The 16,740-nt window shown below is 44.4% G+C and overlaps 1 protein-coding gene across 4 annotated transcripts in view; it reads left to right on the forward strand.

The window, feature by feature from the left end:
• Kat2b (K(lysine) acetyltransferase 2B) overlaps positions 1 to 16,740 on the forward strand; it is an 86,610-nt gene that overhangs the window by 19,957 nt on the left and 49,913 nt on the right. For 3 of the 4 annotated variants that reach the window (XM_013515666.1, XM_013515665.1, XM_005387464.2), the window contains exons 3-4: positions 10,575 to 10,720; positions 16,402 to 16,494. In XM_013515666.1, coding sequence (XP_013371120.1) covers positions 10,575 to 10,720; positions 16,402 to 16,494 — 239 coding nt within the window. The remainder of the gene's footprint in view (positions 1 to 10,574; positions 10,721 to 16,401; positions 16,495 to 16,740) is intronic. The other variant, XM_005387463.2, reaches the window with a different exon arrangement.

Raw genomic sequence — 16,740 nt, forward strand, 5'->3', positions numbered from 1 at the left:
ATGGTGTGTTGTCAGCCCAGCATGGTGGTGTGTGCCTGTAATTCCAGCACTTGGGAGGCTGAGGCAGGAAGATCAAGGTGAGTCTGAGGCCAGTCTGGGGTGCATCATGAGTTCAAAGACAGCCAGGACTATGTATGAGAACATGTTTTAAAAATAAGTAAGTAATAAATAAAAGTAGAAGAAAACAGGGAAAAGGACACGTTGTCAGACTGTAAGATTAACATGATGTTAGATTGAGTCTGAAGTTTTGTTTTGTACTTAGCTGGAGAATATTTCAGTACTATTTCCATAGAGCAAAAATGCAGGTAGTGTGATTTTTCCCAGGAGGTTACCAGGCTGGAGTAACCTTCTGAAAAAGGCAATAATAGCATAGATCTCAGAAAGAAATAAACACTAGGAATTGCATCATTGTGTTGCTTGAACTTGTGTCTGAAGTAACATAAGCTGTGATTTTTTTTTTTTTTTTTTTTTTTAAAAGACAGGGTCTCATTGTGTTGTCCAGGCTGACCTTAAACTCCCGGGCTTGGTGATTGGCCTGCGTCAGCCTGGGATTACAGGCATCACACCCAGTTCTAAATTTATGGGATGTAAGTAGTATAAAAGATTCCAAAAGTTATGAAACTGTCCTTGTTTATAATTTACCATTTTTACAATTCATCTATAATCATTGAACTGAAAGCCATTTATAATAGCCTCAGGAAGTGTGATGCAGTAAAAATCCAGGCTCAAGAACTCTTTAAACCGAGGCATGAACTGTATTTGGTGTTGATGGGGAAATCGTGTTGTCCAGCATCAGTTAACACCTAAAACAGGATCTTCTTTCTTTCTTAGCGGAGCAGATGGTCACTGCTCTGTGCGTGTCCACATATGTGAATGCCCAGAGACAGAAACTGTCGCAGAAATCAGCCAACTTTGTTTCTCTTTCTGTTTGCCAAGCTTTGAAACCAAATTCATTTATTTGCCAACACATAATCAAAAATGAATGGAAAAAAATTTATCCTTTGAACTGGCAAATGCATGGCTGAAATTAAACTTGTGCATAAATTAAGATGTGCCTTCACATTAATTGAAAAGCAGTGATTATAGGCTTATTTATTTATTTATTTATTCTTTTAAATCTTTTTGAGACAGGGTCTCACTATGCAGTTTAGACTGGTCTTTTTTTTTATTTTTTTATTTTTTATTTTTTATTTTAAAAGTAAAAGGAGGAAAATACTAACAGACAGGCACCATTTTACAAAATAGCAAAGGATCAGTACAGACAGTACAGAGTTACAAACAGAGTGGTAGGGAATTAACAATGCTTGTTGTATTACATATTGATATCTTCAAAGTGGTTTCTCATGCAAACAGATATAGACATACAAAGCTGATCCACCAAGGACTCATTGACAGTTTCTTTCAGCAAGGAAATACAAGACAGTAGAACAGCCATGTTAACTATCCTGCATGTACATACATACAAACTTTCTCCTTCTTTCCCTTCTCTTTTCTCATATCCCAGTTACCCTTTACCTTTGAGTGCTTTCCTATCAATTCACTAGACTGGTCTTGAACTCACTTTGTAGCCCTGGCTGGCCTCAAACTTGCCATGATCCTCCTGCCTCAGCCTCCCGAGTGCTGGGATTACAGATGTGTATGCCTGGGACTGGCAAGAGTTGTTTTTAATGGCGCTTAATCCTCACAGCTCCCCACACCCCATCACTGGACGGTGGTGGGTGGGCTGAAGGTTCCAGCTGTCTAACCCTCTCAACTTGGTCTTTCAGGAGACCAGCCTAATTCTGGGTTGACCTGGGGCCCCACTTTGTAAGTCACCTAATTAGCACAGCCTCAGTTGTAATCCAGAGGGGCTTACAAATTAGAGAAGACCCTTATCACTCAGGAAATGACAAGGTTATTACCAGGGATAAGATCAAGTATATTCTGCATTTCAACACAGATATGTATGTGATTAGGAAGGCGTTTGGAAGGCTGTATGTTGCATTGCCGACAGTTTTCTCACTGATGTGGTTGTAATTGTATTTCCCCTTCCTCATGTCCCCTCTGACTTCTGAGTCTGCTTTTTGTGTTAATGCTGGAGTTTGTACCCAGGGCCTGCAGCACACAGAGCATGTGCTCTACTCTGCCCCCACCGGCCCCCCGCCAGCTACACTCCTGGCCTAGGCCGCTTTCTTAAAACTGAAATGTCTGCACATTTTCAAGCTCTTGGAGTTACTGCTGGAATGCTACAGTTTATTTATTAGTCTAAGGGCTCTAGAAGACCTTTTTGTAAGATTACTCCTTCCCTCTTTACTGCTTTTCAAAAAAAAAACCTGTATAATGAAAACTTCCAGGCACATATAGGGGTAGAATAATTTCATGAATTTCCTGGTAGTCATCACCAAATTATTAGCACTTGCCAGTTTTGTCTTAAACCCCTCTCCCCTTGCCAAAATATTTGAAGCACGTTCCAGACATTGTATCTTATCTTAGTCACTCAGATTGCTTCTTACTTGTTGCCACGAAGCGCAGGCTGCGGTCGTGGGAATTCTGCCAGGGATCGCGTAGGCTGCATTCTCAAGCACGTCTCAGTGGCTGTGCATTGCTGTGTCTTCACAGTTGCTTTTCAGTGTGGTTAATGTCGGAGCCAGTAATCAGGCACACGTGTCAACATGTGATGTTCCTGAACTTGTCACAACAAAATGTTCCAGCCTATCCATTCTCCTGATTAGGCCCCGTGTATCTTTGCCTCAGACACTCCTGCGTGCTCTTTTCTGTAGTTTCCCGACAGTGACTTCGACCCTTGCATTTGTGGCCGGCAGTAATTTGATATTCTTCTGTGTCTCGTGGACATAAAACATGGGTGTGAGGTAGAGCGCTCAGAGAGAAGCCTCCACCGGGAGTTAGGAAGTAAGTGTCCTCGCTTGGTCCCGCAGTTTACCAAGTCATGTAGCCTTTCTCTATCTGTAGCATTCAGGTCCCAATTGCCATGTAAGTATGTATAAAGGACATACCAGGTGTGAAGGTATAGTATGCAAAACAGAATGGAAAATATCTCATTAATTTTTTAGTTCGACATGTTGAAATGATACTTTGAGCCGGGCGTGGTGGTGGATGATTGTAATCCCAGTACTGTGGTAGGCAGAGGCAGGAAGATGGAAACATTGAGCCCAGCCTGGGTCATGGAGCAACTTGGCCAAGACTGTTTCTCAAAATAAAAAATCAGAAGGGCTGGGATTGTAGCTCAGTGTGAGGCCCGAAATTCAGTCCCCAATACCACATCGCACATACACACACACACTGATTTTTCTTTGTTTGTTTTTGTTTTTTGAGACAGGCTCTTACCATGTAGTCCAGGCTGGCCTCGAACTCATGGCAATCCCCCTCTCTCAGCTTTCTGAGTGCTGGGATTGCGGGCCTGAGCCACCATGTCTGGCACAAAATGATATTTTGGATGTAGGTATTAGATGAATGCCTTCTAATTCATTTCAAAGAGCTGGGTGTGGTGGTGCATGCCTATAATCCCAGCACTTGGGAGACTGAGGCAGGAAGATCGCTGAACTACATAGTGAGCCCTTGTCTCAAACAAACAGATAAACAAACAAATAAAAAGCAAAGACAAAAACAAAACAAAACAAAATTTAAAAAAATTCAAATGTTTTTAAAAATGTTCCTACTAGGAAATTTAAAAATCAAAATTACATTTATGGCTCATGTTAAGTTTCTTTGGGATAGCATTGGATAGAGCATTCTAGTCTATTCTCTGAAATTGTTTGATATTTCAGATTGTTACAATCATATCAACATATGAAAATTTTGTGAAGTATACTACCAAAGTACTTTAGTTGACTGTAATGTTTCTTCTTATACATGTATAAATTTTTTTTGTTTTTTTTGTCTTTTTGAACTCAGGCTGACCTTGAGCTCACTTTGTAGCCCAGGTTGGCCTGGAACTCGCAATGATCCTTCTGCCTCAGCCTCCCGAGTGCTGGGATTACAGGCGTGCGCTGCCGTGCCCGGCTATTTTTATATTTTTATTCATTTATTTGTATAGTATGGGGATTTGCATCAGGGCCTTTACCCTAAGCTACATCCTCAACATGTTTTTAAAACTTTTTTTGAAACAAGATCTCACTAAGTGGCCAAGTTGCCCAGGCTGGGCTTGAACTTGTGTGATTCTCTTGCCTCAGCCTCCTTGCGTGCTGTGACTACAGCCAGCCACTATGCTGAGCTCTTACTTTAATATTAATATTTTAATATTAATAAAATCCCTAGCCACGCATAGTGGCACACTTCTGTAATCCTATTATTCTGGAGGCTGAGGCAGGAGGATTGCTGAGTTTGAGGCCAGCCTGTGCTACAGAGTGAGACCATGTCTCAGAGCCCAACCCCCACCCCCAAATTTTTTTCCTTAAAAGAACTGCTTATTTAAATAGCTGACTTTTTATGACAAAGGAATCAAGAAACAAATCATGCCATGAAACAATTGGAATTTCTGTTTTTATTTTGTTGGAGCCTATTGTTCTGAAATGTGCTGGAACATAGTGCTAATTCAATTTGACGACTCATGAGGTTTTACAGTTTTTGAAGAGTTTTTAAAATTATTTTCCAGTGTCATCACCTTTAGTATCATCACATGCGTAGGTGTGTACATGTGTTTGTAGTGGGAGTTGACAGTTTTTGTTGTTATGGTTACCTCCCCTTCCTTAGGAGCTTGTTGACATCTGAAATTTTCTCCTCTTCCTCCTCCCCTCTCCTTTTCGTCCTTCCCGTCTTTCTTTCCTTCCTTTCTTTGAGACAGGGTGTCACTCTGTGGCCGTTCAGGCCGGCCTTCGCGCCCTAGGCCGCCCTTCTGCCTGAGCTGCCTGATGCCTGGCCCCTTCTCGGTTCTTTGAGACAAGACCTCACTCTGGCTCAGGCTGGCCTTGAATTCATCACGTGGCCCAGTTCATCTCAAATTCTCCGTAACTCACCTGCACCAGTCTCTGAGTACTGAGATCGCAGGTGTTCGCTCGCTCCCTCACCCGACGGCGTTTGAAACGTTCTCCGAAACGTCAAGAGCTAGCTTTAACGGTGAAGCCTCAGAGGTTACTTCTTGACCAGCGTAAAGAGAACGCCAGAACTGGGCAAGGTGGTGCACACCTGCAATCCCAGCTACTCAGAAGGCCGAGGCAGCAGGGTCACAAGTTCCAGGCCAGCCTGGGCAGCTTACTGTTACCCTGTCTCAAAGTCCAAAAAAGAAGCCCTGGCAATAGAGCTAAGTGGTTATAGTGCCAGCAACCACGAGGCCCTGTGCGCAGTCGTCGGTACTGCACCCGTGTCCACACACAGATAGAGAAGGCCAGCATTTTTCTTGCGGACTATTTTAAAACGTTAAAGTCATTTAGGCGTTTTGACTCAACACATTTTCTTTGCTCACTTTTATTTGCAGAGGCCTCTGCCAGTTAGTTACCTCTCAGTTCTCATTTACGCGTGGGTTGGACAGGTGGGCGCTGCCGGGCACCGCTGCCCGAGTCCTCAGTGGGCGCACCCCCTTGGCTGGTTGCCTCTGTGGCTACTGCAGGCTTTCACACAGGCTTCAGGGTTAGGCGGAGACGGAAGTCTGGCGCAGCAGGAGTTAAACAGGTAACACTAGTGATAGCTTTTCTGTTCACTTGATACTAGTACTTCTCTCTGCTACATAGCAAGACCCTGTCTCAATAAAACACCTCCCTACCCCCCAGAAAGAGTTGAATTTATCTCTAGTTCTGAATATATTTAATTCCTTGGACATAAGTGGGATTTAGTCCTTCACTATCAAGTCACTGAATTTAACAATGTTAAAAAAATAGGTTGCATTTGTTAGCCAATAAATGGTTTATAATCTGTACTTACACTGTCCAGTATAGTAGCTGTTAGGTCATGTGTGGCTAATGAGTACTTGAAATGTGGCTAGTTGGAATAGAATGTGCTTCAAGTGTAATAGTATACACCACTTTTGAGGACTTAGTATGGAAAAAGAATGTGAAACACTTTCTTGCAGTACTTGGGATTGAACCAAGGCCTTCATATGGAGCTACATCCCCAGCTGTTTTTTTACATTTTTTATTTTGAGACAGAGTGTCACCGAATTGAGTTCGAACTTATGATCTTTCTACCTCAGTTTCCCGGAGTACTGGTATTACAAATGTATGCACCATGCCCAGTTTAATTTTTTATATGGAAAGGCAGGTTTGGTGTGCATGCCTGTAATCCAGCACTTGGGAGGCTGAGGCAGGAAGGCTGCTGTGAGTGTGTGGTCAGCCAGGGCTACACAGTGAGATCTGTCGCAAAAGAACAAAAAAGTTTTTTATATAGAATATATGGCAGAATGTTAATACTTTGATATATGTTAGGTTACAAATAAAATACATTAGAGTGAATTTGGCCTATTTCTCTTGCTCTCCCCCTTTTGTTTTGAGTTGTGCTGGTGACTGAACCCAGGCCTGTACCTGTGTGATCTACCACTGAGCCACCCTGCCTCTACGAGGGTATCTACATTTGCACGTGTGGTTCCCATTGCAGCATGTGGCTTCCATTGCATTTCTGTTGATTACGCTCACCTAACAATCTCTTCACTGTCAGGGTGCTCTCTTTTTCTGTTCCAAATCTGTGATTACAAAAGGGAAACCAGTTTTAAGTGACTGGGCTTTTGCACATTAGCCCATTCAAGAAGTTCCATTGCAATCATTAATTTTACGTCTCCCACCCTTGGCCTCAAATTCCCATGAACAGAAATGTATTGGATCAGCTTTCAGATGCTATAGATTCTATGCATTTTTTGCCTCTGGTCCAAAAGAGCAAGGAGAGTACATTAGCTTCCCATCCGGCTGCTACCCATGTCCCACGCAGGGCACGTGAGGACTGCCACTGTCCTCACGAGACGTGCGGCCAACGGTACAGGAAGCCGAGGGTCCTGGCCTGCGGTGGCCGTGCACTGCCTGCTCCCAGCAGTGCGACAGCTGCTGTGGGTTCCCGGCAGCAGGCACAGGGCACTGGGTGTCTGCGAGTCTGACAGGACCGAGGCGTGCCGGGGGCACGGTCCTGCGCAGCATTCCGGTCCTGTCCCTCCACCTGCCCTCCACACGTAGCGGACCCTGCGGAACTGTGGCCTGCTGGGAGCACGGTGCCTTTCCCCACATGCGGACCGGCCAGTGTTGGGTAATTACAACGATTTGCTTTGTTTTTTGTTTCTTGTGATACTGGAGTTTCAGTCAGGGCCGCTTGCCAGGCAAGTGCTCTACTACCGAGCTACATCCTCGGCCCCTTTATTTTATATATTTTATTTTATTTTATATTTTTTTGAATTTGGCTTTGAACCCACTATGTAGCCCTGGCTGGCCTCAGACTCACAGTGATTCTCCCGCCTCAGGCTCCTGAGTTTGGGATTACAGGTGTGCGCCACCATGCCTGGCTTCTTAGCCTTTTAAAATTAAAATTAATTTTAAAAGTTTTTTTGAGACAGGATCTCAGTGGAGCTCAGGCAAGCCTTGAACTTGTGATCTTCCTGCCTCAGCCTCCTGACTGGGGATTACTGGTACGCTGCATGACACCCGACTTTAATTTTATTTTGAGGCAGGGTCTCGTTAAGTTGGCCGGGCTGGCTTTGTACTTTGCATCTTCCTGACCCCTCCTCCTGAGTAGCTGGGATTGCAGGCCTGTGCCTTGGTGCCCAGTGTAATACTGGTGCTTTATAACAGGCCTTTGGAAAACTGTTTGAAATAAAAGTACCATCCTTTATGCATTTGATTATCAAATTTAGGTGCAAGAAAGATTTTTTAAAAATTTTATTTTTTTATTTTCATTTTTTTGCAAGAAAGATTTTTAAAAGCTTTCTGGAAATAATTTGAAGCTTGCATAGAAGTCTCAAGAATAATAATGAAGAATATTCTTTCCCTAAGTTTACCTAGGTAACATCATATCCTATTGGCTTTGCTGTTCGTTCTTATGTGCTGTATATACAGATATAAACATACGTCTTATAACTGTGTAACTGTACGTGTATGTAGTTATACTCTGTTGTTTTCCCTGAACCATATGAGAATAACATACATATTATAGTCCTTTGCCTCTAGGTATTTTAATATATATTAATATATGTATTTTAATGTGTCCTAAATATATCTTATATATATTATAGCCTTTTGCCCCTAAATATTTAATATCTGTTTCCTTTTATATAAGCTCAGTTCAGTAACCCACTGTAGTAAACTTACTGTTAATGTGATACTTGCATTTAATTTACTCCTTATATTCTATTTTATTATCAATTAACCTTTTATAGCATGATACTTTCATCAACATAACACATCTAGTCTAGAATTATATATGTATTTAGTTGTTTTTCTTCTTTAGTTTTCTTTAATCTGGAACAGTTCTTCAGTCTTTTTTTTTTTTATTTTCCTGGAGGAATATTTTAAATTTATAAACAGACTTCTTTAGGAGGCGCACCAGGTACAGTGGTGCACACCTGTAATTCTGGCTGCTAGGGAAGTGAATTTGAGGCCCACCCAGGCAACTTAGCAACGCTATGTGGAGAAAACAAGCTAGGGATGTAACTCAGTGTAAAGGTTCTGGGATAAATTCTCAGTGCTGGGGGACAAAAGAGCCAACCCTAGATTTGAGTTTCTAAAATTTAAAATTCTCTCTTCAAGCAAATCAAATCAAGTACACGGCCCCCCAAATGCATAAGCATTTGCAATGAATATGACAGACTAAAGATGAATGCCTAGAGTTCTTTTGAGGCAGAAAAAAAAAAGGAAATAAAAAACACCAACATCCTAAAAAAGCAAAGGAACCAGGTAGTACACGAGAGAGCAAATACTGACGGCCAGTAACAGGAAAATCGGACAGCTCCTAGAGCCTTGCGGTGAAGGTGTAAGAGCAGTGGGGGCTCATAGTAATCTTCCAAGGATTAATTACTAGGAATGATTCTAGTGTAGGCCAGAGTGTCGGGAAGGGGTATTCCCCCTACCGCTGATGCAGTAGACATACACACAAACTTTATGAGGTGTGGAATTGGGGAACATACTTCAGAGCTTTAAATAGCATGATCTTGTGTCATGAGTTCTGTGGCAATTTATTTGCCTTAGGTTTGGGTGTAGTTTTTTTTGTTATTGCTGCTGTTTGTGTTTTGAGATAAGGTCTTGCTATGTAGTTTAGGCTGGCCTTGAGTTCATTATGTAGCCCAGACTGGCCTCAGATTTGTGGCAATCCTCCTGCGTCAGCCTTCTGAGTGCTGAGATTATGGGAGTGCACCACTGCGCCTGGCTATAGCGTTTTATTGTAGTAGAAGTATAACTCATTTCCCGCCCCAGTGCTGGGGATTGAACCCTGGACCTCTGCACGGAACTATATCTCTAGCCCCTTACTTTTAATTTTGAGACAGGGTCTTGCTAAGTTGATAAGTTCTCCAGGCTGGGCTTGTACCTGCAGTCCTGCTGCCTCCTCTGGCCCGTGTGCTAATTCCTTGTCATGGGTTGAGGGTTGGTCGTGAAGGGTGTTGAGCTGGCAGAGTAAATGACAGTGGCAGGAAGAGCCCTCTTGTAGAGAAATGGAGCTGCTGGTAGCTGAGAGCCAGGATCTGTGGCGGGTAGCAAGGGGACACAGGTGGGGCGAAGCAGGCATCTTCTGTCCCAGGCTTCTGGTTGAGCTCTATGCTTTGAGGAGAGTACTGTTGTCTGCAGGGTAGATTGATCCTTGCCCAGCCCCTAGCAGGCGTTCCGCAGTACTCTTAATGCTGGTTTCCTCGGAGAAGGTAAGGAAAAGCCTATGAATATTGTGAAATTTTAGTCTTTCTTTAAAAGTCACCTCGTGTACCTCTGTATCCGTCTTAAGGTAGCAGCCCCACAGCTGTATCTGAGAGAATCACCCTTACAGTGCTGGCAGGTGCAGGGATTATGCTAGGCAGGACAGAAGTGAAAGAAATGCCCCCCACACAGAGGAGCTCCTGCCTGCTGCGTGCTTTCTGGATGGTTTACCAGAAGTCCTTTGTCGGGTGAGAAAGGACCTGAACTGAGCTTGGTTTTCTTTACTTCAAAACATAGACCTGCAGATCCTGGGTCCACGTCTGGGACCACAGAGAACGCTCTTGTGTGGTAGAGAATTTGCTTATATGGAAACTCTGTGATGAGCAGGCTTGGTGCTTCAAGCTGCAGTTCTTTTTTTTTTGTCTTTTTGAGACAGGGTCTTGCTGTACATACAGTTCAGGCTGGCCTAGAGCCCACTCAGTAGCCCAGGCTGGTCTCGAACTTGCAATGATCCTCTTCCCCCAGCCTCCTGAGTGCTGGGATTACAGGTGTGCGCCACCACGCCCGGCTCCAAACACATCAGCTCCTGGCCCAGTTTTAGTGTTGGGTGGGAGGCTGAGCTTAACAACATGGTAGACTTCTAATTATGAGTGGGTTGTATCTGCAGATGTCAGTCCTGCAGGGGTTCAGAAATTTCCTGTTAGGATTCAGTGTGCAAGCTGATGTATGGAAGGGCAGGCTTGTGCGAGAGAGCCTCCTATTTAACACGGGAAATGTTTGTGGCTTCCACCTGAGTTCTTACGTGTGTTCCTTTGGTCTGATCTTAAGCTGCTCACGTTTCCCACCTGGAGAATGTGTCAGAGGAAGAGATGAACAGACTCCTGGGAATAGTGTTGGATGTGGAATATCTCTTTACCTGTGTCCACAAGGAAGAAGATGCAGATACCAAACAAGTTTATTTCTATCTATTTAAGGTGAGATTTTAACATTTTAGAAGGCCTTTCTTGTCTCCCTTGCCGTGCAAGCATGTTCATTCTCCGTGTGCCGGGTCGTGGGTGTGAAGGCTGCCAGCTGACGGTGCATTTTGCCCTGTGAAGCGTCTGTTTCTTCACGACAAGCTGCTATTTCTGTAAAAGGATCTGTGATATTTTGGACACATCACTCTCTTTGTGCACCTTCAGTTTTGTTTGCAAAAATGAGTATCTTGATTTGCATGTGCTTACGTACTTCTTTCCGTCCACCCAACAAGTGTTTACTGCAGCCTGTTCTGTGCATGGCGTTGCTGTAGCGTGACGGACGTAGAGGTGAGGAAAGGCCTTCCCCTCGTGGGGCTGACGTGTCAGTGGAAGAGGCAGTCACCGAGGAAGTAATGTGTTTGCAGGTCAAAGAGGAAAAGTATAGGGAAAGTAGAGTCAGAACGACCAGGGTGGTGGCGGGTGGGGACGTGCCAGCGAGGAGGGCCTCTCTGAGGGCAGGCAGTGAGCAGAAACCAGAGCGGGAACCAGGCGCCTCCATGCTGAGGGCTGCGGGAAGAGCCTTCCAAGACTGAAGGGAGAACCGGTGTCTAGGGCGTAGGACCTGCAGGGAGGCCCGCGCAGTGAGCAAAGGGGAGGTTGGCGTGGGGAAGCTCCGAGGATGATTTTGCTCCTTTTTTTCTTTCCTTTTTCTTTTTTTGTAGCACTGGGAAGTGAACCTAGAGCCTTTGCACTGAACTGCATCCTCAGCCATTTATTTATTTATTGTCGTTGTTATTAGTATTATTATTTTTGGTCTTTTGAGACAGGGTCTTGCCATGTAGTTCAGGCTGGCCTTGAACTAACTGGGTGGTCATGAACTTGTGGCGATCCCCCTGCCTCAGCCTCCCGGAGTGCCGTGATTACTGGTGTGTGCCCCCATGCCTGGTGATTATTTTTTATTTTTGAGACAGGGTCTCACTAAGTCCTTAAGTTGCCTAAATAAGGCTCAGACTTGCAGGTCTCTTGTGGTAGCCTCCTAGAGTGCTGGGATTACAGGCACGCTCCGCCGTGCCCAGCTTAGAAGTGCTGTTTCTTGTGCTTCCAGGGAAGGAATTAAGACTTTTCAAACTAGTTTCAGTGTTTTACCCACTGCTGTCTGTGTCCTGCTGATGAAGATCACTGGTTGTGGCCGCCCACCCTGTAGCTGCCTCTGTGTGGTCCTCCTTCGGCTCCATCCGGGCCACGCTCGGTCCCTTCCCGAAGGTCTACGTGAGCTGCTGCTCATGGTTGGGGACCTGCGGCTTTGGGAGGAGGCTGGTGACAGTGGATAGAAAAACTTCAAGTTGTCAGAAATAGATTCGTAAAGGAGGCCTCCAAGAGGGTGATTCAAACCAAACAACAAACTTGCTCTTGAGGACAGTGTGGGTCACTGTTGTGGAGCCCTTACAAGGATGCTAAAAAAAACCCAAAACACTCAAAATTTAGAGGGGTTGAAGGGAGGGGAAGGGAATGGGAAAAAAAATAGAAGCAAGATACATCATGTAGAGGTACAAACTCCCTGTGGTAAATGTGACCATTGTGTATATCCACAATGTACCAATAAAAGAAGTTAAATCAACAACAACAAAAATTATTTTTAAATTTTTAAATTTTTTGTCTTTTTGAGGGAGTGTCTCACTATGCAGTTCAGGCTGGCCTTGAACTTTTGTAGCCTAGGCTGGTCTCGAACTCGCAATGATCCTCCTGCCTCAGCCTCCTGAGTGCTGGGATTACAGGTGTGCGCTACCACGTCCAGCCAACAACAACAAAAATTTTATAGCCAGAAACATTTGCCTCTTTTAGTAATGAGCGTTGTGGTCTGTCATTTGGTCAGTCTATGTGTCTGTCTGTCTGGGAAATGAGGATCAAGCATTCAACCACTGAACTGTTAGGAATCTTAATGCAAATTCTGTACCCAGTTCCTTTAGCTTTCTTTTTTTTTTGCACTAGGGATTGAGCCCAGGGCCTTTGAACTGCATTGCCTGCTTTTCCTTTCTTTCTTGCTCCTTCTGTGTCTGTGTCTATCTCTGTCTCTTCTCTCTCTGTCTCTGTCTCTCTTCCCCCCTCCCCTCCCTTCTCTCCCCCTGCCCCCCTGTGTGTCTCTTTAAATATTGAGACAAGGTCTTATTAAGTATCTAAATTACCCAGTATGGGTTTGGACTTTAATCCTCCTGCCTCAGCCTCGCAGACTGTTGGGATTACAGGTATGCACCGCCATGCTGTCCTTGGTCCTTGTATAGCTGTTTTCTTTGTCTGAACTTATTCATCTATAATTTCTCCTCCTTTGTTTTATTAACTTTCTTTTTTTGAGACAGGGTCTCTCAATGCAGTTCAGGCTGGCCTTGAACTCATTATGTAGCCCAGGCTGGCCTTGAACTTGTGGCGCTCCTCCTGCCTGAGCCTCTGGAGTGCTGGGATTACAGGTGTGCACCACCACTCCTGGCTGTTTTATTAACTTTTTAAAATTAATATGCTCTGGGCAACCACCACTTCTGTCTCTCAGACAGAAGCTTTCTTTCCTTCAATAAATATATTCTGCTCTTAGCCTCAAAAAAAATTTAATATGCTCTTACTTTAATAGATCTTTAGCTTTGAAAACCTTGAAAACCTTATTATCACTTCATGTAATATTGCCTGAATTTTACCCTCATATTTTTTTCGTTTCCTTTCTAGCATTTGAGATTCTTCTGTATTGTGTTAACTTTTCCCCTTAAATTGTACGAACGGGAGCGTTTGAATGGGTAGGAGACAAGAGTGGGAGGGAGAGAACATGTGTTTTTAGAGTTGGGCGGCTGCTGCGACATTAATTGTAAAGAAGATGGAGAGGGCAAGGACAAGGAGCGAGGAGGAGGCCGTGTGGACGCGCGGCCGGGCGTGAGGGCACTGCAGGCCACGGCTCCTTGACGTGGCCGTGAGGCCCCGAGCCGTCCAGGTTGAACCCTGGCGGGTTCTTCCTTTTCAGAGCTTCTTTGGAAAGAGCTCTTAGCTGAAGGAAAACAAGGTCTGCGTGACTGCAGCTATTATTTGTGTTGGAACGGTGCTCGCGGCAGCTGCCTGCTGTCCCGCTGGACGTGGAGGTGGTGTCAGGGTTTCCGTGCTGTCAGCCTCTTTTGCTTTATATCCACCCAGACATCCCCAAAGCACTGCTCTGCTGTTTGGGGTTTTTTTCCTTTCTGCTTTGAAGGTTCATTTTTTCCCTGTTTCTTTCTTTTTTTTTTTGGTTTTTGGTTTTTTTCTGGTACCAGGAATCGAACTCACAACCTTGCACTTGCCAGGCAGGCGCTGTGCCACTGAGCTAAATCCCCAGCCCCTCTCCCGGTTTCTTACCTCCTTCCTCTTTAAATAACAGTGCAAGTATATCTGCCTATGGAAACATAATCGGCGGTGCTCAGCCCTCTGCACCGTTCCAGTCATCTCTTGGGTAAAGGAGTTACACATGACCTGTTCCTTCACTTCTGAAAGGTAGTTCCTGAACCTCATGTTTCAGTTCTTAAGTTAAAATGTATTCTGTATTTTGGTGGTGTTTAAAAACACTTCAGTGTTGGATGCCAAAAACAAACCCCATGGAAAGCTGCTTCCTAAAGCTGAAGTGGGTCTTAGTGCCTGCTCCTGCCACTGGGGATCTGTCACTTCCCAAATGTGACCTTGGATGGCATGTTGCTTTAGTTTCCTCCTCTGTAAGTTACAGATCGTAGTAGCATCTGTCACAAAAGACTGTTAGGAGGTCAGGTATGGTGATGCATACCTGGAGTCTCAGTTACTAGGAGGCTGAGGCAGGAGGATCACTTCAGCCTGGAAGTTTACGGCCACATAGAAGAACATAGTGCAACTGTGTCTTACACGAGCAAATCAACTAGGGTGTCTGGAAAAAGTAGGGATATGATTAATAATTCTTTTTTTTTTTTTTTTTGAGGCAAGGTCTCACTGTGTAGAGCAGGCTGGCCTTGACCTTGCTTATGTAGCCCAGGCTGGCCTCAGATTCATAGTGATCCTCCTGCTTCAGGTACCTGAGTGCTGGGATTACATGTGTGCACCACCACGTCTGGATTAATGGTTCTTTGTGTGTGTGTGTGTGTGTGTGTATATGTGATGCTGGGGATGGAACCCAGGGCCTTCCACATGCTAGACAAGTGCTCTGTCACTGAGCTATGTATCCCCCGGCCTAATAAAACTTTTTTATATGGCTGCCTGCCCCCCCATGTCATCATTTTGTAGATAAAGAAACTAAGATTCAACATATCCCCCAATTTACCTCATTTTACCTCCAAATTGAAATCCCTAGTGGGCCAACTTCCCCAGTGGTCTGATTTTAACTTGGAAAAGAAGTAGGCAACGAAAAGTACTTATACTTAACATTTTATGGTTCATTTTTATACATATCCTTGCAAAGTACATACTTTGCTTATTTTTATTGCAAATTTATTATTGTAGAGATGGGCATAATATGTTGAAGGATTAATAAATGCCCCATACTCAAAAGACACAGCTCTGTGGAGACACCAGTGATTTCCATGAACTCCTGAGAGAATGGTTGCTGTTTTCGTTTCTGTTGAAAAGGCAGTAAGTGGAGAAAGGAAATCGGGGTGTAACTTAAATAACTGCATGGCCACCTCATAATAGCTGACATATAGAGTGTACGGGAGATTCAAGTAAAGGTTCTAGGTAAGTAAGTAATTGCAATAGCAAGTTTATTTTCAACTTACTTCATGGTAAGCGTCTCCGTGTTTTCCTTTCTGTTTGCTCTTTGTGGTTCTAAATTCCAGTGGGAGGGATCGTGAGGGCTGTTTTTGTTTTGTGGGCATCGAGCTGCCAGAGCACTTGGCCTGCATTCTGCACATGGGGGAAAACAAAGAAAGACCACAAGGGTGAGAACTGCCGACTGAGAGCCCTGCGAATTCCTTCCCAAGGAGCAGGCCCGTGGTCGTGCATTGGACACACGGCTGCTACAGCATCTTCTTCCCGGCCTTGTTTGTGCAGCTTGGATGGTCTTGGCCTGCGGGGTGGTTCAATAAGCCCCTTCAGGACTTGGGCACACCTGCAGTGGCCTAAATGGGCATTACACAGTGTGCAGGCCTCTGCCTGTGGGAAGCCGGAAGCAGGAGAGAAGGGGAAGTGAGTGGGGGCACCGTGTCTGGTGGGCTGTCTGTCTTGTGGTCACTCCTGGGTGGTCTAGGCTGCCGGGAACATGAAAGGTGTCTAGTTCCTCATGGCTCTGGTTATGGGCATGAAGGCACATTTGTGTTGCCAGATAGTTTGCCTGTTTGACTTCTTTTTTTTCTGAGACAGTGTCTTGCAATGTAGAGTCCAGGCTGGCTTTGTACTTGTGATCCTCCTTCCTCAGCCTCCTTAGTGCTGGAATTATAGGCCCATATCACCATGTTAAGTTGCTTATTTAAGTCTTTATTTACATATAGCTGGGCATGGTGGGGCAGGCCTGGAATCCCAGCACTCAAGAAGCTAACGTAGGAGGATCCAGAGTTCAAGCTCATCCTGGACTGCATAGTGGGGGGTGGGGAGATTTCTTTATATATGTTAAGTACAATATGATAACCTTCCTTCAAGTGTGAGTGTGTGTGTGTGTGTGTGTGTGTGTGAGTGTGAGACAGACACACACAGAGACACAAAGAGATTAATTTTTTTTACCCATGATTTCTTTGTAGCTCTTGAGGAAATCTATTTTGCAAAGAGGAAAACCTGTGGTTGAAGGCTCTTTGGAGAAGAAGCCCCCTTTTGAAAAACCTAGTATTGAACAGGTAAAAAGATAAAAAGAAGCTATTTAAATTGAAGACCGAAGAAATCCCTTTTGTTTTGTGGGAGGCTATTGGCAGATAAATCCAGGGCCTCTTGCAGGCTAGGCAAGTACTGATGAGTTACATGTCCACTGTGAAAAAAACCCTTTAAATCCTCTTGCATCCTCCATACCTAGCTTGAGATGTTTACCAAGTCTGTAGAAATTGTCTTGACCCATTTGGATCACACGTGCACGCCTAATTTAGTAC

The sequence above is a fragment of the Chinchilla lanigera genome, unplaced genomic scaffold, assembly GCF_000276665.1.
Source record: "Chinchilla lanigera isolate Chin_1 unplaced genomic scaffold, ChiLan1.0 scaffold00029, whole genome shotgun sequence".
Taxonomy (NCBI): Eukaryota; Metazoa; Chordata; class Mammalia; order Rodentia; family Chinchillidae; genus Chinchilla; species Chinchilla lanigera.